The following is a 25,870-nucleotide window of genomic DNA, read 5'->3' on the forward strand; positions in this document are numbered from 1 at the left end:
GCTTTCTCATCTCTTCTTGCTATTGTTTGGAACTCTGCATTCAGATGCTTATATCTTTTTTTTTCTCCTTTGCTTTTCGCTTCTCTTCTTTTCACAGCTATTTGTTAAGGCCTCCCCAGACAGCCATTTTGCTTTTTTGCATTTGTTTTCCATGGGGATGGTTTGATCCCTGTCTCCTGTACAATGTCACGAATGTCTGTCCATAGTTCATCAGGCACTCTATCTATCAGATCTTGCCCCTTAAATCTATTTCTCACTTCCACTGTGTAATCATAAGGGATTTGACTTAGGTCATATGTGAAAGGTCTAGTGGTTTTCCCTACTTTCTTCAGTTTAAGTCTGAATTTGGCAATAAGGAGCTCATGATCTGAGCTACAGTCAGCTCCCGGTCTTGTTTTTGCTGACCGTATAGAGCTTCTCCATCTTTGGCTGCAAACACTATAATCAATCTGATTTTGGTGTTGACCATCTGGTGATGTCCATGTGTAGAGTCTTCTTTTGTGTTGTTGGAAGAGAGTGTTTGCTATGACCAGTGCGTTCTCTTGGCAAAACTCTATTAGCCTTTGCCCTGCTTCATTCCGTATTCTAAGGCCAAATTTGCCTGTTACTACAGGTGTTTCTTGACTTCCTACTTTTGCATTCCAGTCCCCTATAATGAAAAGGACATCTTTTGGGGGTGTTAATTCTAAAAGGTCTGGTAGGTCTTCACAGATCCATTCAACTTCAGCTTCTTCAGCATTACTGGTTGGGGCATAGACTTGGATTACTGTGATATTGAATGGTTTGCCTTGGAAACGAACAGAAGTCATTTTGTCATTTTTGAGATTGCATCCAAGTACTGCATTTCGGACTCTTTTGTTGACCATGATGGCTATTCCATCTCTTCTAAGGGATTCCTGCCCGCAGTAGTAGATATAATGGTCATCTGAGTTAAATTTACCCATTCCAGTCCATTTTAGTTCGCTGATTCCTAGAATGTTGACGTTCACCCTTGCCATCTCCTGTTTGACCACTTCCAATTTGCCTTGATTCATGGACCTAACATTCCAGGTTCCTATGCAATATTGCTCTTTACAGCAACAGACCTTGCTCCTATCACCAGTCACATCCACAACTGGGTATTGTTTTTGCTTTGGCTCCATCCCTTCATTCTTGAGTTATTTCTCCACTGATCTCCAGTAGCATATTGGGCACCTACTGACCTGGGGAGTTCCTCTTTCAGTATCCTATCATTTTGCCTTTTCATACTGTTCATGGGGTTCTCAAGGCAAGAATACTGAAGTAGCTTGCCATTCCCTTCTCCAGTGGACCACATTCTGTCACACCACTCCACCATGATCCGCCCGTCTTGGGTGGCCCCACAGGGCATGGCTTAGTTTCATTGAGTTAGATCAGGCTGTGGTCCATGTGATTAGACTGACTAGTTTTCTGTGATTATGGTTTCAGTGTGTCTGCCCTCTGATGCCCTCTCACAACACTTACCGTCTTTCTTGGGTTTCTCTTACCTTGGACGTGGGGTATCTCCCTGTTAAGAGTAGCCAAACAAAGGTCCAGATAGTCAAGGCTATGGTCTTACTAGTGGTCACATGCAGTTGTGCGCGCTGGACTGTAAAGAAGGCAGAGCACCAAAGAATTGATGCCTTCAAACTGTGGTGCTGGAGAAGACTCCTGAGAGTCCCCTGGACAGCAAGGAGATCAAACTAGTTAATCTTAAGGGAAATTAACCCTGAATATTCATTGGAAGGACTGATGCCAAAGCTGAAGTTGCAGTATTTTAGTCACTTGATGTGAACAGCCAGCTCATTGGGAAAGTCCCTGAAGCTGGGAAAGATTGAGGACAGAAGGAGAAGAGGGCATCTGAGGATGAGATGGTTGGATGGCATCACCGATGCAATGGACCTGAACTTGGGCAAACTTTGGGAAATGGTGAAGGACTGGGAGAACTGGCGTGCTACAATCTGTGGGGTCACAAAGAGTCGTACACGACTGGGCGACTGAACAACACCAATAGGGCCTAGTCCAGTAATAGTGCATTTAATGGCCTATCAATGAAATTCTGACCTGAGAATGAGCATTCCTAGTACCAGGGGACAAACTATTCACGAAATGCCTCCTGACTTTGGTTGAAGCTGAGATCAAAAGGGAAGGAACTGTAAAATAAAGAATGTTGCCCACCATCCAGTTCTACAGGAATTGAGTCATTAGTCACAATAGTCACTGACCTACAACACACCCTGAAATGGGGAAGATTGGGATGAGGCACTTTGTGCTCTAGGAAAACTGGCAGAAATGGCCCTCAGGTAGATATTTCCAGGAGAAATTTTTATGAACCGTTTCTTGTATCTTCCCATACTTGGAAATGCACTAAAACCATTAACTAAGATATCTGTTCCTCACGAATAGCAGTAACTTTCTCCCAAGGTGTGTGCTTGATTGCCTGTGCATGTGTGCCAAGTCCCTTCAGTTGTGTCTGACCCTTTTTGAAGCTATGGACTGCAGCCCACCAGGCTCCTCTGTCCATGGGATTCTCCAGGCAAGAATACTGGAGTGGGTTTCTGTGCCCTCCTCCAGGGGATCCCAGTCCAGGGACTGAACCTGCTTCTCTTGTGTCTCCTGCATTGGCAGGTGGGTTCTTTACCACTAGCGCCGTGTAAGAAGCCTGTAACCTGTAAACTTTTCTCAAAATCACACCCTCATCTCTTCAGAACAGTTCTCAGCGCTCAGGTTGACTGGAATAAAATTTTCCATTTCTTTCTTAGATTGGCCATTGTTTAATTTTTTAGTCAACAATCCCTTTTTTTAAATATTTAAAAATTTTTCTGTGTTTTTTTTTAACTACAAAACATTATCTTTGGGGCTTCTTGGTGGTCCAGTGGCTAAGACTCCACCCTCCCAGTGCAGAGGGCCCAGGTTAGATCCCTAATCAGGGAACTAGATCCCACATGCTAAGACCCTGTGCAGCTAAATAACATTCTTGAAAAACAAACAAACAAATGTTATCTTTCTACACATTTGTGTTTACGTGTGTAAATGCATCCAAAAGAGGGAAGGTTTACACACTAGAATGACAAGAGGGATGGGAAAGCTCATTTGTGCTATGTATCTGTACCATTTAAATTTTTTATGAAAATGAATAATTGAGTCATGCAAAATCAGATTTAAAAGGATGAATCTTGGGAGTTTGCTGGTAGTCCAGTGATTGAGATTCTGAGCTTCCACTGCAGGTGATGTGGGTTCGATCCCTGGTTGGGGAACCAAGATCCCACATGCAGTGGAGCAACTAAGCCTGCATATGCAACTCCTGAACCTGCGTGCCTCAACTAGAGAGTCCTTGCAAAAGATCCTATATGCTGCAACTAAGACCCGACACAGCCAAACAAATATTTTAAAATAGATAAGTAAAAGAATGAATTTTAAGACTGCCTGCTGTCCCAAATACGCATACATAAAATTGAACTAAACCAAGTGGCAGTGATTGGAGGAGGGGTTGCCTCAAGGTTCCAATGAGATAACATGGTCCTAAGTCTGTGTCTGACACGTAAGAGAAGCCCAGAGAAGAGTTTTCACTGTTATCATCATTAATACATGGGCTGGCTGGACTGACAAGTGCTTTGCAGGAAGTCCTTTGTCAGATATAAGGTCCCACAGGAGGTGCTGAGTCATGGCTGAGCTAATGCCAGTCAGTTGCCAAATCTTTCCCCTTAGGCCTCAGGGAACCTCCTGAGGTGGGTAGCTGGGGCTTGAAGAAACAAGACCTTTGCCCAGGCTGCCTATCTGCCCACCCACTTCGGGACAGCTCCCTAGTACCAGCACCACTGATCAGAAGCCGGGGGCAGAGATGCTCTTCTCTGCCACTCACTGTCTGCACTGATTTCCAAGCTTTGGGTTCAGTGATACCAAAGGGCATTGGAGTTACTCAAGTCCCAGTGTGGGAGGCTCCTCTCAAACCCAGCGACCAGGACCGATCAGCTTCATGGGCTTGTAACTAGAGCAGTCATACTGGGTCCCCGGGCTCAGAAGGATCTTGGGCTTGGTTTAGGTTCTGCTACCACAGTCTTGAAATTCTCGGTAATTTTAAAACAATGGGTCCTGCATTTTCTTTTTGCAATGTGCCTTACACAATATGCAGCTGGTCCTGAGACTTTCCTGATGGTCCAGTGGTTAAGACACACCCTTCCACTGCATGTGAAATGGGTTTGATCCCTGGTCTGGGAAATTAAGATTCCAGATACCATGGGGTAAAGCTGAAAAAAAAAAAAAAAAGATTTCTGCAGTTGGTCCCATTGAGGATCTTCTTGTTTGGATTTATTTCCTTAAAGTGGAGACCTCAGAATATCGAGTTTTGTGGCTTAACCCACACAGTTGAAGAAAAGTCCCATCTTTTATCAGAATAATAGGCACTTGGATTCCATTCAGTAAGTTACTGAGTTCCTACTAAATGCTGGACATTGTGCCAGGAAGGAGAGAGATAGAGATAAAAAAAGACATGGGGCCAACTCTTAGGAAGCCCACAGTCTAATATGGTAGAGACCATGTTGCCAGTGGAATAGAAATGGGAATGAATTAGTAGCTATCCTAGCCTAGGAGTCAGAGAGGGCTTCCTGGAGGAAGTGATGGTTATGTGATGTGTTAAGGAATGAGTAGGAGTTAGCCCTATCTAAGATGAGAAACACTGGACTGGAAGAAACACAAGCTGGAATCAAGATTGCCAGGAGAAATATCAATAACCTCAGATATGCAGATGACACCAGCCTTATGGCAGAAAGTAAAGAGGAACTAAAAAGCCTCTTGATGAAAGTGAAAGAGGAGAGTGAAAAAGTTGGCTTAAAGCTCAACATTCAGAAAACGAAGATCATGGCATCTGGTTCCATCACTTCATGGGAAATAGACGGGGAAACAGTGGACACAGTGTCAGACTTTATTTTTTTGGGCTCCAGAATCACTGCAGATGGTGATTGCAGCCATGAAATTAAAAGACAATTATTCCTTGGAAGAAAAGTTATGACCAACCTAGATAGCATATTCAAAAGCAGAGACGTTACTTCATCGACTAAGGTCCGTCTAGTCAAGGCTACGGTTTTTCCAGTGGTCACGTATGGATGTGAGAGCTGGACTGTGAAGAAAGCTGAGCGCCGAAGAATTGATGCTTTTGAACTGTGGTGTTGGAGAAGACTCTTAAGAGTCCCTTGGACTGCAAGGAAATCCAACCAGTCCATTCTGAAGGAGATCAGCCCTGGGATTTCTTTGGAAGGAATGATGCTAAAGCTGAAACTCCAGTACTTTGGTCACCTCACGCAAAGAGTTGACTCATTGGAAAAGACTCTGATGCTGGGAGGGATTGGAGGCAGGAGGAGAAGGGGATGACCGAGGATGAGATGGCTGGATGGCATCACTGACTCGATGGGCGTGTCTGAGTGAACTCAGGGAGTTGGTGATGGACAGGGAGGCCTGGCATGCTGCAATTCATGGGGTCGCAAAGAGTCGGACACGACTGAGTGACTGAACTGAAGGTGGTCAGAGGAGGCCTTACAAATAGCTGTGAAGAGAAGAGAAGCGAAAAGCAAAGGAGAAAAGAAAAGATAAAAGCATCTGAATGCAGAGTTCCAAAGAATAGCAAGGAGAGATAAGAAACCCTTCCTCAGCAATCAGTGCAAAGAAATAGAGGAAAACAACAGAATGGGAAAGACTAGAGATCTCTTCAAGAAAATTAGAGATACCAAGGAAATATTTCATGCAAAGATGGGCTCGATAAAGGACAGAAATGGTATGGACCTCCTAACAGAACCAGAAGATATTAAGAAAAGGTGGCAAGAATACACAGAAGAACTGTACAAAAAAGATCTTCACGACCAAGATAATCACAATGGTGTGATCACTCACCTAGAGCCAGACATCCTGGAATGTGAAGTCAAGTGGCCCTTAGAAAGCATCACTATGAACAAAGCTAGTGGAGGTGATGGAATTCCAGTTGAGCTCTTTCAAATCCTGAAAGATGATGCTGTGAAAGTGCTGCACTCAATATGCCAGCAAATTTGGAAAACTCAGCAATGGCCACAGGACTGGAAAAGGTCAGTTTTCATTCCAATCCCAAAGAAAGGCAAAGCCAAAGAATGCTCAAACTACCGCACAATTGCACTCATCTCACACGCTAGTAAAGTAATGCTCAAAATTGTCCAAGCTAGGCTTCAGCAATACGTGAACCGTGAACTTCCAGATGTTCAAGCTGGTTTTAGAAAAGGCAGAGGAACCAGAGATCAAATTTCCAACATCCACTGGATCATCGAAAAAGCAAGAGAGTTCCAGAAAAACATCTATTTCTGCTTTATTGACTATGCCAAAGCCTTTGACTGTGTGGATCACAATAAACTGTGGAAAATTCTGAAAGAGATGGGAATACCAGACCACCTGACCTGCTTCTTGAGAAACCTATATGCAAGTCAGGAAGCAACAGTTAGAATTGGACATGGAACAACAAACTAGTTCCAAATAGGAAAAGGAGTACGTCAAGGCTGTATATTGTCACCTTGCTTATTTAACTTATATGCAGAGTACATCATGAGAAACGCTGGGCTGGAAGAAGCACAAGCTAGAATCAAGACTGCCGGAAGAAACATCAGTAACCTCAGATATGCAGATAACACCAGCCTATGGCAGAAAGTGAAGAGGAACTAAAAAGCCTCTTGATGAAAGTGAAAGAGGAGAGTGAAAAAGTTGGCTTAAAGCTCAATATTCAGAAAACTAAGATCATGGCATCTGGCCCCATCACTTTATTTCCCATGAAGAAACATTGTCAGAGTTTATTTTGGGGGGCTCCAAAATCACTGCAGATGGTGACTGTAGCCATGAAATTAAAAGACGCTTTTCCCTTGGAAGGAAAGTTATGACCAACCTAGATAGCATATTAAAAAGCAGAGATATTACTTTGCCAACAAAGGTCCGTCTAGTCAAGGCTATGGTTTTTCCAGTGGTCATGTATGGATGTGAGAGTTGGACTGTGAAGAAAGTTGAGTGCCGAAGAATTGATGCTTTTGAACTGTGGTGTTGGAGAAGACTCTTGAGAGTCCCTTGGACTGCAAGGAGAGCCAACTAGTCCATTCTAAAGGAGATCAGTCCTGGGTGTTCTTTGGAAGGACTGATGCTAAAGCTGAAACTCCAGTACTTTGACCACCTGATGTGAAGAATTGACTCATTGGAAAAGACCCTGATGCTAGAAGGGATTGGGGGCAGGAGGAGAAGGGAATGACCGAGGATGAGATGGCTGGATGGCATCACTGACTTAATGGACGTGAGTCTGAGTGAACTCCAGGAGTTGGTGATGAACAGGGAGGCCTGGCGTGCTGCGATTCGTGGGGTCGCAGAGAGTCAGAGACGACTGAGCGACTGAACTGAACTTAACTGAAGGTGGTGGGAGGATGGTATACAGTCTGAGCTCCGAGAATAGCATAATAGGCTGTGGAGGAGGCGATGCAAGGTTTATGCAAGATAAACATTCTATTTAGATGACACCTTCACTTATAGACACAAAGGTGTATTTATTAAAATAAATAAACACATCTTACATATTTTACATATATAAAGTACACATTACTTCGTAGGTTATTTCCACCAATGAATTCGGGAAAATAACACCAGTTTTAGTTTGATTTCCCTGTAACTCCAGTTCCTAGTAAATGTTTATACAACCAGTCAATCAGCAAATATTTATTGAGTGACTACTTGTACCAGGTACTATTTTAGGTGCTGGGAAATCAGCCATGAATGGAGACAAGTGCATACTGTCATGAAACTGACATTCCTGGAGCGGTTAGTACACATTTTGGAATGAAAGGAGGGGAAAAAAATGCTTTTATCCTAGTCAGCAACAACATTTCAGAAGAGGAGTGAGAGGGTCATTTTTGAGTTTTAGTTGAACAAGGAAATATATACATATATATGTGTGTGTATGTATATATATATATATATATATATATATAATTTGTAGAGTTCCCTAGTTGTCCAGTAGTTAGGACTCCGCTTCCACTGCAGGGGGACACCTGTTCTATTCTTGGTCGGGGAGCTATCCCACATGCCTTGGGACGTGGCCAAAAAAAAAAAGAGAGAGAGAGCTCTTTTCTGTTAAAAAGAATTGAAATCTGGGCAAGTAGCAACCTCAAGTATGAGTCAGGCATACAAGAACTGGGACAGAGCCTTGGGTGTTAAGAGTCACGAATACAGATTTGTCTGTGGGCGACACCCATATCTCAAAGATCAGATATTCATACAAAATAAAAAGTATTTACTTATTCGTTTTTGTTTGGCGCAGTCGTCACCACCAGCATTCGCCTATGCAGTCCTCCTCTGCAAGTGCATTTCGCTCAGACCCGATTTACGCAAAAGCGGTTTACGTAGGCCTCGGGCCAGCGGCTCCCGACCTTCGGCCGAGTTCGCCCGAGTCGGGACGAACCATCTGTGCCCGCGGAGGGGGGTGGCGTGTCCGCTTCGCGCAGTCAGGGCCGAGACGGCGAGGATTCGGAAGCCACCTAGCCTGGGGTCCCTTCATGCAGGATGAATGGGAAAGCATGGCTTTGCCAGGTTGCAACTGGACCTGAGGGCGAGGGTCGGCCCCACATGTAGGGTTGCATTCCCCCTCCGCGGTGGACTCGCCTGCAGCCCCGCAAGTCCCCAGTTCCCGGACCGGTTCACACCTAGGCCTTCACTGGGAGGTACAGCCGGTCTGGGGGACCCGGCAACGGGTTGCGGTAGGACCCGGAGCCGGCCCGAGGGGACGGGGGTGGCGGGGTCCCTGTATTTCCCGGCCGGAACGCCCCCTAGGGCCTACGCGACGCGTGCCCCCCTTCGCCCACTCTGCGCCTCTCACTGCCCCTAGACCTCTCGGGACCACACCTTCCGCTCCCGCTCCCGCTCCCATGGCAGACAAGAAGCTGGTGGTGGTGTTTGGAGCCACAGGTAAACGAAACCCCTAAAGGAGGCGCTGGACCCCTTACCCAGGACAGCCCAGGGGTCCGGCCGGCCCCGTCCCCCAGCGCTAGGGGCACCACCCTCGGCAGGCCTCTCATGCAGGTTCCACCCTGCAGGTCTTTCTGATTCTCCGCAGGTGCCCAGGGAGGCTCAGTGGCCCGGACGCTCCTGGAAGATGGGACATTTAGAGTCCGAGTGGTGACCCGGGATCCTGGGCAGAGGGCAGCGAAGCAGCTGAGGCTGCAAGGTGCAGAGGTAGTGAAGGGAGACCAGGATGACGAGGCCAGCATGGAGCTGGCCCTGAGCGGGGCTCACGCCACCTTCATTGTGACCAACTACTGGGAAAACTGTAGCCAGGAGCGGGAGGTCAAGCAGGTGAGGGCAGGTCGCAGGGCATCTGGAGGCCAGGGCAAGAGCCGGCCATCTTCAAAGAGTTCCCAGGTCTCTGCTGGTCCTTGCAGGGCAGCTCTGACTTGTCAGAGAGGGGCTGCCCTCTGCCTGTGACGATGGACACTGCAGCCATTCCCCTCCTCTTCCATGCAGCCCTCCTAGACTTTGATAAGGGCAGGAGGTGGCTTCTTCACCCAATGACTTAAGATCACCATACTGTTCACCCTTTTGACGTGTACAGTTCAGTGTTTTTTCACGTTTGCAAAATTGTGCCACCATCACCACTACTAATTCTAGAACATTTCATCACCCCCAAAAGAAAACACCACAGCTGGTGGCAGCCCCTCCCCATTCCTCCCTCCCCAGGCCCAGGCAACCACAATCTGCTTTATGTCATCCAGTGACTTCACATTTTCCTAAACAACTCTGCTGACCCATAATTTTCTTAAAAGGTACACATTTTAATTGTACAATTTGTTGAAATTTGAAGATAAAATATACCCATATAACTGACTTCCCAGTTGGTGCTAGTGGTAAAGAACCCACCTGTCAATGCAGGACACGTAAGAGACATGGGTTCAGTCCCTGAGTCAGGAAGACCCCCTGGAGGAGGGCATGGCAACTCACTCCAGTATTCTTGCCTGGAGAATCCCATGGACAGAGGAGACTGGCGGGCTACAGTCTATAGGGTCGCAAAGAGTCGGACCCAGTTGAAGCCACTTAGCACACACACAGCACACATACCCATGCAACTAACATTCTCATCAAAATATGGTGAGGGGCAGGGAAGTCTGGCGTGCTGCAGTTCACGGGGTCGCAAAGAGTCAGACACAGCTTGGCGACTGAACAACAGCAAGAATCAAAGCATAACCCATCACCATTGTTCCCCAAATCTGCCATGTCCCTTTTTAGATGTTTCATGTTTCCCTTTATTCTGTTTTCCACCCAGCTTCTCTCTGGTCCGTGGCTGTTGAGCCCAGGCTGCTGTGGGAGGGATGTGAGACAAACATGCATCTTTTTTAAATCTCCTGGAAGGTGGAGACACTTGCAGTGGGCCTGTCACATAGCAGGCGCTTGGGTATTTGTCGAAGGTATGACTGGTGCAGCCAAGGTTCCAGGGCTGAGACCCCTGGCCATCGGCTTTCAGTCCACAGCTCCCCACTGCCTTGGCTGTGGATGTGACTTCCCTGAGCTGGTCTGTGTTTCCTCCCATGTAAAGGGGAGCTTTACTGGACCACTTTGGTCCATAAAGGGAAGCTGGACTGGACCACTGGTCTCTTCGTTTTTAACCTTGAGCCTTCAGTTGCTGTCTTACCTGGAAGCCCATCTCAGAGAGTAGACAAAGACAGCTTTTCTGGTTCATGCAGATCCCGTCAACCTGACCGCCTGCACCATGACAAATGACGACAAGCCAGGTAGCTTAAAACAACAGGAATTCATTCTCTCCCAGCTCTGAAGTCTAGGAGTCCAACAGCAAGGTGTTTGCCCTGCCCTGTCTGGAGGCTTGCCTCTTCCGGTGTCTGGTGGTGTCGGCTCTCCATGTGGTCACGTCACTCTGGGCTCTGCCTCTGTCTTCACGCGGCCTCTCCTCCCTATCTCCTCTTCCATGTCTCATAAGGACACTTGTCATTGGGTTGATGCCCCACCAGGGTAATCCAGGATGATCTCAAGGGTTTTAACTTAAAAAATCTCTTCGGAGACCCTTTCCCAAACGATGTGACATTCACAGGTTCTGGCAGATGGGAGGTGGACATATCTCTTGGCCACCATCCAGCGCCCTACACAGCCTTGTGAAGCAGGTGGTCTGTCCCCATTTAACTGACAAGGCCAGAGCAGTTAGACCCTTTGTCCTGGAAGGCACAGCCAGGGCGCTGCAGAGCCAGTCTGGATCCCAGGTGGCGTGTTTTGTGTGCTGAACAGCTGAGCCATAGCGCTTCTTTAGGGGATGGCTGGGACTCTCCAAGGAAGACGGCACAGCACGGGGACAAGATGCCGTCTGAGCACAGGCAGAGACGGGAAGCCTCTGTGCACCCCCTCCCAGGTGGCACATGGTGGGCCCACCCTGGAAGGTGGGACAACCTGGATGATCTGGGGAAGGGGTGCTAAGGCTGTGTGGCTGGTGGGAGGCTTATAACCCTGGGGTAGAGGATGTGATGCTGAAGGAGCTGCACAGGAAAGGGGGAACCTTATCAGAGGGGTTAGTAGCCTGTGGCTCTTGGCACAGTGGCCTCTCGGGTGGGAGAGCCAGGGCCGTGATAGGGACACACCCTTCCTCTGAGCTTTGTGGCTACTCCCTTCCCGCCTGCCCGCCAACCAGGGAAAGCTGCTGGCCGATCTGGCCAAACGCCTGGGCCTGCGCTACGTGGTCTACAGCGGCCTGGAGAACATCAAGAAGCTAACGGCGGGGAGACTGACAGCGGGACACTTTGACGGCAAAGGGGAGGTGGAGGAGTATTTCCGGGACATCGGTGTCCCCATGACCAGTGTGCGGCTGCCCTGCTATTTTGAGAACCTCCTCTCCTACTTCCTGCCCCAGAAAGCTCCGGATGGAAGGAGCTACTTGCTGAGTGAGTGTGCTCCCTCGGGCGTCTGCTGGCACCGTGCGGAGCCACAGTGGCCCAGAGAGCGGGCTTGTCCTCCAAGGGCTCCGGGTCTGAGCCCCGGCCCGCTCACAATAGACCCATGACCCTGCTGGGCGTCCATGTCCTGTCCCATGAGACGGGCATGGCCCAGACTTCCCCAGGGAGGATCTGCCCAGTGTGGGGACACCATGCTGCGTCTGCCGGAGAGCTTTGCAGAAACGAGCGTGGTTCTTTTCATCAGTGAGGAAAGGGTTTGGAGGGCTAGGTCCAGTTGTAGATTTCCCAGGGGTAGGAAAGCACTTTCTTCTCAGTGCCCGTCTGCAAATCTACAAGCAGCTTGGAGGGCACTGTGTCCGACCTGTGTCCTGCCGCCAGCAGGGCAGCGCAGGAGGCTCGGCAGGCAGAGCGGGAAAGGTCAGTACCCTCCCCTGGCTCCTCACCTCTGCATGACTCTCCCTTGGGCAGAGTCTGGGCCTGGCACCCCACCACCACCCTTTACAGTTTGCAGAGCCATCGTCATTCACCTGTGTTCCATCGCTGAGCTGGAGTTCATCCCCACAGGTTCCTGGGTAGTCTGAATGGGCAGCTGTGGAAACTTTACAGGCAGGGCCTGAGGGCTCCAGGTGCCTCATCTAGACAGCTCTGCCTCTCTCCCCCGAAGCCACACCGCGGCCGGTAGAGTCACTCATTAACACGTTTATCAGCACCCACCCACCATGCAGCTCTGGGCTTGGCCCCGGCCTTGGCCAACCGAGCTTTCTTGCTGGTGTTTGGAGCACCCTCCGTGGGCGTCCACGTCAGGAACTGGGGTTTGCATCCATTCTTGGGCAGAGTGCCTTTCAAAGCCCCTTGCTCTCCTTCTGCTTGTTCCCATCTCAGGCCTGATGAGTGGCAGGCCTGGAGTTCTCCCCGGCCCGGCTCCCAGGATTTGAACGGCCTGCCAGCGGCAGAGCTCCGTCGTGTCCTGTTTCCTGACTCAGTTCTGCTGCTGACCCTGAGGTGTCTGAGTTAGGCCAGGTGCTGACCTGTGCGCTGGTGGAGACCGACCCCTCAAGAGACACAGGCCAGCACATCCCTCTCCCCCTCCCAGGCTTGCCCATGGGTGATGTGCCCATAGATGGCATGTCCGTGGCTGACCTGGGTCCCGTGGTGCTCAGCTTGCTAAAGACACCAGAGGAGTATGTCGGCAGGAACATCGGGCTCAGCACCTGCAGGCACACGGTGGAGGAGTACGCCGCCCTGCTCACCAAACACATAGGCAAGGTGGTGCACAACGCCAAGGTGAGAGGCCTGGCGGGAATGCGGTAGCCCCATCCAGGGGCTTTGCGGGTAGCAGGGGAGTGGCATCCTGGGCTGCCCCACGCTCTGAGCATCACAAAGCCAAGTTCATCCTCAGAGAATGCTGATGTGCTGTTCTCAGGAGGGAAGTGTGGCTGCCGAATGAGATGTCTGGCTCTGGCAGAGGGCCAAGTGGCAAGAAAAGGCTCCAGGAAGAGGGCCCAGGAGGGGCCAAAGCAAGGAGGGAGAGCACGGGGTGTCTTGGACTGCTTGGTGGAGGGGATGGAGGCTGCAGTAGGCCCCATCCGGCCCCTTTCCTTGGCCTGGCACAGTCCCCTCCTTCCCTCACCTACCCTGTCCTGTCCAGACCCCTGGGTTTGTTGTTTCTAATCATTTTGAGAGTCTGGGATATTCAGAGTCATTAAATGACAGAAACCACCCACAGAACCCCCCAGACACAAGCAGAGGAGTAAAGGGGGGAGAGACCAGGGCAGGACACGTTTTGGGCTCAGATTTTGCTCCCAGCCCTTAACACCCACCTGTGTGTTACCAGAGGCCCAGCCCCTGGCCCTTCTCTGCCTCGGTTTCTTCATCTGTGAAGTGGGTGTACAGAGCGTATCCTGTCCTTGGGCTGCTGTGAAGAGTGAATGGAATAACTGATGTAGACACTCCCTTGGCACAATGAATGTTCTACAAAACATGCACTAAAGGGTTGTGTATTACTCTCTAAACAAAGAAAGCCTGAGGCAGTCATGGAGGGTTTGGGAGCCAAGGAGTTAAGGTTCAGTTTGGTCAGGAAAGGGGAACAGCTTTGCTTTGGTGTTTTGAGCAAGAAAGTGACAAAAGCAGAGTCCTGATATGGAAGGGACTGAGATGTTTGCACCTCATGATCTTGGAAGAACTGGATATAAATTGCCCTGGAACAGTGGTTTTTGAAGTTTCATCTTTTCAGTATCAATGGTTTTCAGATGGATTCAGGGGGACAGAGTGGGTACTGAGGTACCGATGCCCCTCTGCTTGCAGACAAGCCCTGAGGACTATGAGAAGCTTGGCTTCCCTGATGCCCAGGATCTGGCCAACATGTTCCGTTTCTATGCCCTGAAACCTGACCGCAACATCGAACTGACCCTGAAGCTCAACCCCAAGGCCAGGACGCTGGACCAGTGGCTAGAGCAGCACAAAGAAGACTTCGCAGGGCTGTAACCCTGCCCACCTCTCAACCCTGTCTGGGGGGACTGGGGGTGCAGTCACAGTGACCCTCTCTTGTGTTACAAGAAAGTTTATTCTTTAAATAAAGGCCATTGTTCTCACAGATGGCTTCCAAGAGAAAGGCACTTTGTTTCATGGTTTGGGGTTGGGATGGCAGATGCTGGGGCACCAAGGCCATGAAAATTCCAATAGGAAGCGTCAAGTGCCCAGCCAAGTGTGGGGGGCCAAGAGCACCCCCCTCCCAGCCCTGCAGCCAGGGGCGACGTCTGACACCCCTACACACACACCCTCCCACCCCAGAACATCTGGTCATCCGCGTCTTCCGAGTTTCAGGGTGGGAAGACCAGCCCCTTCTTCCTCTCCCTTTACCTGCCTCCTGGGCCCCTGGGTGCAGCAGCCTAGAGATGTGGTGATCTCAAAACATGCTGGTAAGAAAGAAACCCCTGAGGGATGTGAGAGAGCTGTGGACCCCAGGCCACGAGAACTGAGCACTGTGGAGAACAGGGGATGCCGTCCACAGCACAGGCAGGGAGGGGAAACCAGGGATGTGACCACCCAGCCCTGCTCGGTGGGCAGAGCCCCCCAGGCATTTGGATGGCTTCCCTTTCCTGTTCACTATAGAGATGAGAACCGAAGACCCAGAGGACACAGCCAGTGGGGAGACTGGTGTCTCTGTGAGCTTGCAGGACGTCCACTGCGGTCTCTACCCTGCTGTGGCCTTGGGACCCGCAGAGGCACTGAAAGGATAGCAGGGCTGCCAAATTCATTCAATCTGTTGATTCATAAGCACTTCTTCGACAACTTATCAAGTGTGCTAGACCCTAAACACAATGTTAACCAGGAAAGTTATGCACCGTGTCCTGAGTCTGGTTTAGCAGGAGAGCCAGACGCCAATGTGCAGGACGACTGCGGACCGACATTAGGCTGCAGAGAGCAGGGGGGATGAACACTGGAGGAGGGCCCACTTCAGGGGCACAGGGACAGCCCGAGGGAGCGGCCTCCCAGGACGGTAGGAGAGAGCAGATGTGCTGACACAGGCTTCCAAGCCCACCCGTATCAGCAGGAGAACCTGACAGGTCATCCATGTCCAGCCCTGTGACGCCCAAGTGCCGTGGGCCCTCTGGAGGGGAGACTCACCTGCTGGAACCCTGACTCATGATGTCGGGATCCAGGAGTAGCCCTCGGCCAGCACCAAGCCTAAGGAAAGCCCGCCTCGCCGGCTCCAGGGTGAGCCGCAGGGAGCTGAGGGCAGGCTCCGGCCGGTGCTGGCCATTTCACACCAGGCCTCTTGGGGTAGGTTGCTCACTTGGTACCCCCTGGCCGGGCTGCTATGAAGACTACATGGGGGAACTGGGGAGAAGCAGCATCTAACTCCCTGGGCCCCTCGTGGTCAGGCCTCATAAGCCTCCAGTGCCTTCCCCGTCTGCCCTCCTCCCAGGCACTTCAGCAAGTGCTCGCCTCCCAGCCACAATGGCCCAGCGCCCTAGGGACACTCTCTTGTGTTTCTAAATGGCTCCTCTCATGCTCCAGCCCCACCTCAGGCTGCAGAGGGGTCAGGAGACTGATCTCAGGAGCCAGCTGTGGGAATGAGCCAAACTCAGTCCAGCCAAGCCTCGAGGGGGACCTGAACCTACAGATGCTGCCCTGCCACCTTCTGACCACCGGAGGGAAGAATGCCTTGGCACAGCCGTGAAGATGTCTCACTGGAAAGAAAATCCACTTTCCCCTTTCCAAGTCTAGACTGCTAGTTTCAAAAAACATGGCTTTGGTTGACTTCTCTAGGAAGAAGACCTGAGGTGCCAAGAGAGACGTGATTGAGCCCTCCACCACCATACCCTGGGGTCTCAGATCCTGCCGAGCCCACGCTGAGTCCACAGTAGGTGCTTGGCAAACTTCTGTTCAACGGAGGAAGAGTTTGGAGACTGGCAGGAAGTCTCTGAGCCTCCTTCTTGCCCACTAGGTCTTCCCAGCCTCTTCACCCAATCCAGCAAGTGCCCACCCCCACCTCCACTACAGCCTGCTCAGCCCAGAACCCCGGGGCAGGGCAGTCATGTGCTTGGGGACCACTCCAGCCACCATAGCCCAGACAAAGACCACAATACACACAAAATACCTTAATATTCCTCTGAAAACAATGGAGGAAACAAAAAGTGTCTAGTGATGGTGGCAGTGACACTTAGGGACCTGAGGAGGCCACACTGCAGGTGTTTCGAGGCGCGGGCTCCCAGAGTAAAAGCGACACGCTGGATATCACTGCAGGATAAGCTCCCTGCTTCAGGTTGGGAGGGTCCACACCTGTCAGAGTGATACCTGTCCCTCGGTGGGGTTGATGCTGAGGAAAGCCACCTCCAGTCACCCCCAGGAAGGCCAGCAGATGTGAGGTGGCCTGACGGGCAGGTGAGCACCTGCTGCTGGGCCACCTGCAGAGAGCTGTCCAAACTCTTTCAAAGAAGAGATGACCACAATTCAGGTTTTAAATATCTCTTTGCAGTAGATAATCTTATTTACATTGATACAGAATCATTTTACATTCTTAGAGCACACACTAGCAGATGCTTTATTTCAGTAAATTATGGGGGGGAAACAGAAAGGACACTAATCAGAAGGGTTCTCCATTAGCCTGTCTTGCCAGAGCGGGGGAATCTGGAAACAGAGGGGAACCTGTGCGTCCCAGGAGCCAAGGCTGGGAAATGGTGCTTGGTCTGGCTGGATGCTGGAGAATCTTCGATTGCTGAAACTGCGCTCTCCTCTAAACAAACACTCGTACGGGAAAAGTCAATGATTCTCAGCACTGAGTAATTTAAACACACGTCTGAACACAAGTCAGAAGTGAGTGGTGAGACCCAAGGCCCTGATAGCAGCGGGGCAGGGCTGGGGTTGAGAGGCCCTCAGTCAGCCCCAGGCCACATTGGCTGTGGTCCGGCAGAAGGGCAAGAGCCCCACTCATGCCTGCCTTAGAAAAACACAACTCAACTCTCGGGGGACAGGGCCACCCTGTCCTCCTGACGGAGGTCACAGCCCATGTGATCAAGAGTGAACTCTCCAGGGACTGTCCTCTAGGTGTCAACCCAGGCCCTCCAGGCCCCAGGTTCCAGCTGCTCAGTACCTTTGGGAATTAAAACCAACTCCAGCTGAAGGGTGGGTGACACCAGTGGGGTGTGTGCCCCAGGTTCCTGGAAAGGATAACCTGTCAGGAAAGACTCATTCTGGAACGTCCCGGAGGTTTGCTGAGAAGGAAATCAATCACGTCACAACTCGGTGCAACTTAAGGCTTCATTTTCAAGCTGTAAGCATGGCCTTTAATTCTTTAACCACATTCAGTTCCAAATTAAGAGTTTCAGCTCTGCAGGAAGTGTCCAGCCGTCTGACTGCCAGAGCCTGAAGAGGCCAAGTTACCTACCCACGGAAAGGAAACTACCAGCCCTGAGGCTGGCCATGCCTGACTGCCCAGAGTCTGTCCCATATGCCGCAACCTTCCGTGAAGAGCTGTGTGGCCACGTGAGTTCACTGTTGCTAAGGCGGTCCGGAGGCCTCTGCAGGCAGGGGCTCGGTGCTGCCGTAGGGAATCCTCCTGCGTCCAAGGTGCCCTGGCCATGAGGAGGTGCTGCTGTTCCCTGCCTAGTTCCCGGTGGACCGTTTTCCTGAGCCAAGACACAAACGGGTACAGTTCACTGGCCTCGCAGGAAGGACACGCCCTGTTGGTGAACTTCTGCAGTCCCTGGGAAGGAGCCCCCGCCATCAGGGACCAGCACAAATGAAAGGTGTGTCCTAAGACACCATGGTGAGCAAGCAGGACTCCCATCACTGCCCCACCCCACTCCACACTAAAGCTGACATTGCCCTAGACATCCCAGGCAGGACAGGGTGGGGCTGGGGAGATCTGAGTTCTAGGCCTGGCTCTGCTGTGACCTGCCCTCTGTGACTATGGGCAACCTGGTTCCCACCATGGCGGGATGCAATGCCCCCGGGAGATGGTGGAAGGAGGGCTGGGGGCTCCAGGAGGTGGTTCAGCCCTGCATTACTGGCCAGCTCCCCTTGGGCTGAGGCTGGGTTCACACCATGCCTGAGATGAGAACCTCTTCACCTCTGGGGGTCGGGGGATGATACTGGCTAAAATGAGGGAAAACAGGGATTCATTAGTTCAGAGGGGCATGAAGGGGAGGAACCTCAGGGGTTTTCCTACCTCGGCTGGGATATCAGGAGGTAAACATTCTCTTAAGTTTGGAAAGGAATCCCTCCTTGTCCTCCCCAGCCTCAGGCCTAGCCTTGCCTCCCGCGGAGCTATCCATGGTGCTGCCACCTGGGCATAAACAGCAGAGAGAACTGGGGTCAAGGGTGCAGACCTCCTCGCAGCCCGCCCCAGGCCCCGCCTGGCCACCCAGGGCTCGCGCTCCAAGAGCCACCAAGCGCCAACCCGAGAGGAGAGGTGGCCGTATCAGGTTGTCCAGGGTTGTCCCGTTCATCAGATGACTCAGCACTTAGAGCATCCCAACTGTTCCCCAAGTCACTGGCCCTCAAGAGGAAAACAAGGAACAGAAAGGGACATCAGGCAGCTGTCCCACCTTAACAACCATAACAGAAAAACAGCCAGCGCCGATGCCTTCCAGGCCAGGCTACATGGCGTCCGTACCTCAGTCAATCCTTACGATAACCTTACAGGTAAATTCCAGATGAAAGAAACAAATACCAGAGGCACAAAGGGGTTAGGTGGCATGACTAAGGTCACAGACCAAATAAGCGAGCAGGAGGTCTGAGTTCAGACCCAAGCAGTCAGACACCAAAGCCCAGGCTCTGAGAAGGTGAAGAGCGTGTGCCGAGAGCCACTGACCAGCTTCCACACCCAGCTAGTGCACACAGACCATCTCCAGGGCACCGGGGACCCCAGGACATGTGCACTGCTCATCTGGGACGGGGCAGCCAAGGGCCCCGTGTGTCACCAGGCAAGCACCCGGCTCCAAATGCTCCAAGACGGGGTGGCCGCCCTTCTGTTTTCAGAGGGGCCGTGAGACCCCTCTGCACAAACACGTCACGTTAAAGATCGGCCACCCACGAGGCAAGAGGACCAACGCACTACGAGCTGGACTGGACTCAATGATTTTCATTGTGCCAGGAGAATTAGCGCATGTCAGTGTGGGGGGGATATATGTCAAGGGCAATGTGTAGGACAAATGCCCATGTCCCCGAGATCTCAGTCTGAGACGCCTTTGTCGGTGAGAGGCCCACAGCTTTGAGCAGCAGGCCTCCAGAAGAGGTGGGGAAGGTAATCCATGGCTCTTTACAAGGTGATGAATAACCAGGTAACGCTCATTCCATGAATCTGTACCACCTTTTTCTCCACAGGTACAAGCTCCTAGTGTCATGAGCAAGGTCTGGCACTCACCTGGGGGTTCAGTGCCTGTTGGCCTTCCCCCCTCACACTGTAAGCTGGGCGGGGCAGGGACCCCATCTCTCTGGTCATCGCTTCTGAGCATATGGCAAGTGCTCGGTGACCATCAGTGCGAGAAACAGAAGCCAACAGGACTCCAGGGTGACATCTGAGGACCGGACCCACCCTACAGGCAGAGGTGCGGGGTCTACATGCACAGTCTGACTACGTGAGCTGACTACACACTCAGACTGAGCCAGCAGAGTGCCTCTTGTTCCACTAAAATGTCTTTTTCCTCATCTTCCTCTTGCCTCCACCCTGCCTAAATAAAGGGGCTCAACAGTCAATGCCGTCAGCTCATCAGAGAAGAGACCGCAGGTGGATCCAAGCTCTGGAAGAGGTTCCTGCACGACAGCTAAATGGACGTACAGAGGTCGTCACAGGAGTTAATGACAATCCACAAACACAAACAATGAGCCATGCTGTCTCTAAACCCAAAAGGTCACTCAGTAACCTCAGAGTGCCCCAGGCCCCCAGCTCGGTGAGGTTTTTCTGCTTCTCAGACTGGGAACAAAGCCAGGGCCAGCCATTATTAAGGTTTTCAGCAGGGGCTACAGAGAACAAAAATAAACAAGCGATACTAAACCCACCAAAAACGTTTAGGTTGTTTTCCTACATAATGGTAACTTTTCCAAATGCCTTCCCGATACCTTTCCCGTGGTGAAAGCAAAGACACCCAGGACTCAGTCTGCATCTGCAGTGACTATCTCCACGGGCACTTGGGGGCTATTAAGAGACACACTAGCCTAAGAATCACTGATGACTGCAGGCAAATGCTTCCAGTGTAACTTTAATAGCAGAGATTCAGGCTCTACTTGAATAAGTAGGATGCATCTTAGTACAGACGTCGGGAAAGGTTACTGTGTGCACCATGTCCTCACACATGGATGGCAAAAGTAACTTTCTTCACAGTAACAAGAGGCTTAACCACACCCAGGCTGCAGACTGACCAACAGTGCATTCCAGTGCTAAGATTCTTAAAAGCCATTTAAATAATTATGTCTGGGAGCCATATTTCCCACTGAATACAATTCTGAAATGACAATGGGAGTGGAAAAAAAAATAATTCAGGACACTCATTTCACTTTATGAACTCTTCACAAACACATGCAACACATATGTTAACATCATGATATATTCAGCAAAATTACGTCAATAGAAATTTAAAACGAAGAACTGGCAAAGTGTCTGGCCACATAAGAGCCTTTCAATAAATCTCGGCTAAACGAGGGGAGAGGGAATGAGCTAACAGGATGAGAACCGAGGACATTACTCAGAAACTGACTGCAGGATCAACTTCCAATCTGAGCTCTCAGGAAGGGGCTTGATAACAACTGGTGGATAATACCCGACATGCAAACAGTGAACAAGGCCCAGGGTCTCACTCAGAGCTCAGTCAGGAAGACCTAAAGTTCCCCTGGGGGAGGGGCACATGGCTGAAAGCTGGTTGCAGAGCAAATCTCGCATGCTCTATGACTGTGGGACTATTTGGGACTCAGGAAAAAAACCTAGAGGTGCATAAGAAGAGTTATGTGGAAGAATCATCCCCACTTCTTTTTAGTCCAAGGGACAGTAACAAGAAAATATGAAAAAGTCTATGAACCAAACCACTAAAGTAAGTGCTCACTTTATGCCCAGTTGGCCACAGACAGAATCTGTGGCAGCTGTTTTTTCACAGAGGACTTGGTCCCCTGGATTTAGGGGAGCTCGGCCAACTCCATGCAAAGGGTGCTGCCACTGGGACTCCCAGCCCTGCCCCAGGGCTCCAAGACCAAGACCTCACCCCCAGCTCTGATCACCTGCTCTGACTGTACACTAATCTAATACCACTCAAGTTCTGAGAAGGTGACAGAAAATTCAGGACCCAGACAAAAACAACGTGGTACAACCAGGAGGCAATACATCGGGCAGCAGAAGCCAACTCACCCTCAGCACGGCCTGTCCCAGCCCAGCAGGAGGCCCAACTGACAGGGAACAGCATTTCCTTGGCAGAGCACCCCATCCCAGCAGAGCACCTCATCAGGGCAGAGCACCCCCATCCAGAGGGAGGAGGGCTGCAGCCAAGGTGCCTGTAGCCAAAGCTTCTGCCTGAGGTCAAGAGTGGGGGGCATGGCTACTCACCAATCACCAATAATTAACTGCACTCTACAGATGTTTAAGCTCAGAGTAAACAAGGCGGTTTGTTCACGGCCCTAGAAGCTCAGAGTTTAGACCTGCTGCACACAGGCAGACCTGGGGTCGTTAAGCCTGCTGCAGCTGCTGTTTACAGGACACTCTGAAATCCAGGGGAAGACTTCTGGGCGAGGAAGACATACATCTCCTCCTTTAGTGGCTACAAGCTGATCTCATGCAGGAATGAGCCCAAGGTCACAGGGCAAGTGGCAGAACCAAGGCTAGAACTCAGGAGAGCAGCCCTAAGACACAGAGCTGATCCCTGGAGGGAAGCGTCACAGAACTCACGGACCTCGGTCAGCAGCACGTGCACAGAGGATGAGGGCCGGGGCGGGGGGCCCTGCTGGCCAGCTTTCCCCAGAGTGTGGCTGCCCTGTGCCACTCTGCCCAACGCTCAGCCCCTCTCTTACTACTGGGCCCTCTGGAGACTCCAGGAAGATTCCCCAGTGGAAACCCCAACATGCTTCCAAACCGTCTGCCCTCCCAGGTACTGGGGGGCTCCCACGGGCCGCGGGGCTGTCTCACCAGTACTTGTGTTGGTGACACCGTTCACTGTCCCCTCCACGTCGGTCTCGTCCTCAGCATAGCTCAGGATTAGGCTCTGCTGCCGGCTTGTCAGTCTCCTGTGGACCGAGCGCAGTCAGTGTCCGAGTGGCTCCTCTGGGCAGCACTTCAAAAGGACGTGGACGTGGCCAGTCCCCATGCAGCATGTGGGAAAGGCAGGACCCTCGACCCAGGCACCAGGCACACCCTGAACCCAAGAGCCCACACCCTTAAAGCTTCTGTAATGTAAACCTCTTCAACTACCCTGAGTTGTTCTAAACAACTGCCACTGTGGCCATGGTAAACAGTTTACCAGAGGAATGAAAAGCTGTTACAAGTGTGTGCAGGAAATTATCTAACTAAAGAGAGTGCTGGAAACCCAGCCCTCTGAGAGGAGTCGGCAAGCCCCGTTCCAGATGTCCACAGCTCCCCCTTGGACTTTTCTCCTGAAGGCCAGACATGATACCTGCCGCCAGCTGGTTCTAGATCATCTCTCAGATGGAGAGCGACCCGAGAGTGATAATAAAACCAAGAGCAGCAATAATAGCTAACTGCTCCCTATGGGTTATTCATTTCATCTCCCAGCAACTCAGCAAGGTCAAACTTTTATATCACGTCCACTTTCAGAAGGAGCACCTGGGCAGGACAGACTTAGAGGGAGAAGTAACCTGCCTAAGCCTCAGTGCTTATAGCAGAAGTGCCACACAGGCTGGCGGTCGGGCTCAGCACCTGCCCAGGAGGTGAGAAGTCCTCGACCGGCTCCTGCTGGTGCTGGAAGCTACAGAGAGTGGGTGGGCTTCGCCACACCAGGTGGCACTTACTTTGGAACTCTGATCTTGATGTGAATGTAGTGGTCTCCGTAGCCATAGCTGTTAATCCTCGGGATGCCCTTCCCACTCATCCGAATCTTCTGGTCTGACTGAGTCCCAGGGGGGATCTACAAAGAAAGGAACCTCAGGTTTTCCTCCACCTCCAGCTGCCCAAATGAAAACATCTCACGACATGAAGACAATCTTACTCCCGAAAAGAACTCCATTCAGGTTTCTAGACCAAACCCACCAAACACCACACAGAAACTGGCTAGGCTGAGTCTACCCTGAGCAGAGCCTGTGACGAGCTTGGGGCCAGGAGTCTGGGGTGGAGAGCCCACAGCAGGAGGGAGGGAGCTCAGGGATTAGGACCTGGGAGGAGGCAGAGCCAACCCGGGGCGCCACTGAGGCCGCTGCCCAGCCCAGCAGGATGGACATGGCCCAGGAGCTGCTTCCCGGCCGAATCACACCCAAGGCATGGCCCACACTCCTCCTGCCTTCCGCCAGGTTGTTCCCAGGTTTCAGCCATTTCCCGTTTTAGAAAAACAAAAAGAGCAGTGAGAACGTGCTTGCACTCTTACCGTCACGCTGATGGTCTCGTACAGGCCCTGCGTTCTGGCGGTGCCCCCGAGGATGGCCTGAGCTATGGAGATGAAGAGGTCTGAGTGGATGTCTGCGCCATCCCTCCGGAACACAGGGCTTTTCTGCACCTAGGGTCAAGCACGGGAGGGTTATTAACGCTCAGAGAAGTCCTTCTGGAGAGCAGACCACAGCCGCGGCTCAGTGTGCAGCATCCAGGGAGACAGTGTACTTTCACCAAAGTGCCCACCTCCCCAGGCTCCGGGAGTTACAGGGCAGCTTCTTCCTTCACTGCAATGCCACAGTGTCCTCTCAGATGAAGCCGTTCAAGTCTTGAGGGAAATAAAACTAAATTTTGAAAACTTAAAAAATATAAAAATCTTACTTTATTAGAAACACAGATGAAATATTTCACACATATGTAAATCAGCACAAGTAATTACCACACGCTGTACACACAACCCTGCTTAGGTCACAGAAGACCAGGACACAGGTGACTTCTCCCCCTCCTGCTTACCCCTCCACAGTAGCCGCTACGTTTAGTCTGTATCTTTCCTAGGAGCGTCTGTTTACCTTTTCTACATGTTTGCATGTCCCTAAACAATACATGACACCACCTCACGTGGTTTGAAACTACACAGATGACCTCGTTCCTCGGCCTGCAACCTGCTCGCTCCCTGTCCGTAACTGAGAGCTATCAGGGCGTCTCACAAAAACCTGTGCATCTCCAGCTTCTGCTCCGAGGTGCCCACAGTGCGGCCCCCTCGCCAACTCCTCCCGAAGGACAGCAGGCCGTTGGCAGTGTCTCACCGTTGTAGACGAGGCTGGCACACACCTTGCCTCTGCCCGCCGCACCTCCTTAGGGACATGCCTGGTAGAATCAGTGGCAGAGGTGCCACTTCCTCTGTTATCCTTGCCTCAGAAAACTCTGCCTGCACGTCACACGTAAATCTGTAGCTCTGGCACTTACTGTCCCCATGAACAATTCAATACACCAATAAAAAATAAAAGATGTTTTCTGTATTTTTATGAGTGCTTTGTGGCCAACTTGTAAACACCTTGGGGTAACTTTGTTCTCTCCACATTTAGCACAAAAGCTTAATGTAACACATGTTTAATCATCCTGCTGAGCTGGCCACTACTTGACTAGAAACTTGAACAGCCAGGCACATTCTGTGAAGCTCTCACCTCACCCCTAAGAAGCCTGGGCTGCACCCTCTCCACGAGACCATGGGCCTAAGAGGCTGCGCAAACAGAGCACCTACCCTAAATGTGATGAAAATTTCTCGTTTTCCTACAGGCATCCTCACAGTCTGGCCATCCTCGACTCCTGTAAGCAAGAGAACAATTATTTTGGGATGTCTGAAGGCATTTTCTACGCTGGATCTATTTACAACCCACCCACTTACTCATTCCTGTTTCCTGTTAACAAGGAACAACACAGTTACCCAATACAGCAACAAGTAAAACAAGTGTAACTTTTCAAAGGTGTGGCATATAGTAATTGATAACCAAATGAAAGCACCTTCTATTCACTTATTCAAGTTTACCAGCAGGTCCACCTAGTATCCCAGTGAGTTTAGAGTCTAGTGGGGCACAGAGCTAAAGAATCCGCCTGCCAATGCAGGAGATGGAGAAGCAGGTTCGCTCCTTGGGTGGGGAAGATCCCCTGGAAAAGGCAATGGCAACCCACTGCAGTATTCCTGCCTGGAGAGCCCATGGGCAGAGGAGCCTGGTGGGCTGCAGTCCCTGCAATGAGTTGGATGCCACTGAGCACATCCACAGGGGAGACAGTTATTAGCTGAATAACAACACCATGTATCACTACAAACAGAGATAATTGCTTAGAAGGAAAAGATCACAGCTCCAAAGGAACATCTAAGGAAATGCTTCCAGAAGGCTCCCCTGGGGATGAGGAAGCTGCA

At 51.1% G+C, this 25,870-nt stretch overlaps 2 protein-coding genes across 16 annotated transcripts in view; one reads left to right on the forward strand and one right to left on the reverse strand.

Annotated features, from left to right (window-relative positions):
• The first annotated feature begins 8,675 nt into the window (after positions 1-8,675).
• NMRAL1 (NmrA like redox sensor 1) lies at positions 8,676-14,510 on the forward strand. 14 transcript variants are annotated; one of them, XM_068967802.1, is made up of 7 exons: positions 8,709-8,738; positions 8,867-8,946; positions 9,095-9,333; positions 11,666-11,915; positions 12,242-12,344; positions 12,432-12,491; positions 13,021-13,130. In XM_068967802.1, the coding sequence occupies exons 2-6, from the start codon at positions 8,907-8,909 to the stop codon at positions 12,469-12,471; spliced, it is 672 nt and encodes a 223-aa protein (XP_068823903.1). In that variant the 5' UTR covers positions 8,709-8,738; positions 8,867-8,906; the 3' UTR covers positions 12,472-12,491; positions 13,021-13,130. The 14 variants fall into 14 exon arrangements, 10 of the variants coding, with proteins under 10 accessions (XP_068823897.1, XP_068823903.1, XP_068823895.1 ...); XM_068967796.1 differs by lacking the exons at positions 8,709-8,738; positions 12,242-12,344; positions 12,432-12,491 and adding exons at positions 8,676-8,702; positions 14,232-14,510 and having other exon boundaries at positions 13,021-13,211; XR_011144655.1 differs by having other exon boundaries at positions 12,242-12,929; positions 13,021-13,149.
• A 2,401-nt stretch (positions 14,511-16,911) lies between these two features.
• DNAJA3 (DnaJ heat shock protein family (Hsp40) member A3) overlaps positions 16,912-25,870 on the reverse strand; it is a 30,880-nt gene continuing 21,921 nt past the window's right edge. The window contains exons 7-12 of one of the 2 annotated variants that reach the window (XM_068967467.1): positions 25,211-25,275; positions 23,948-24,076; positions 23,379-23,494; positions 22,540-22,637; positions 18,601-18,717; positions 16,912-18,058 (exon numbers count right to left, since the gene is read on the reverse strand). In XM_068967467.1, coding sequence (XP_068823568.1) covers positions 18,614-18,717; positions 22,540-22,637; positions 23,379-23,494; positions 23,948-24,076; positions 25,211-25,275 — 512 coding nt within the window. In that variant the 3' untranslated portion in view covers positions 16,912-18,058; positions 18,601-18,613. The remainder of the gene's footprint in view (positions 18,059-18,600; positions 18,718-22,539; positions 22,638-23,378; positions 23,495-23,947; positions 24,077-25,210; positions 25,276-25,870) is intronic. The other variant, XM_068967468.1, reaches the window with a different exon arrangement.

The sequence above is a fragment of the Capricornis sumatraensis genome, chromosome 3 (assembly GCF_032405125.1).
Source record: "Capricornis sumatraensis isolate serow.1 chromosome 3, serow.2, whole genome shotgun sequence".
NCBI classification, from domain to species: domain Eukaryota; kingdom Metazoa; phylum Chordata; class Mammalia; order Artiodactyla; family Bovidae; genus Capricornis; species Capricornis sumatraensis.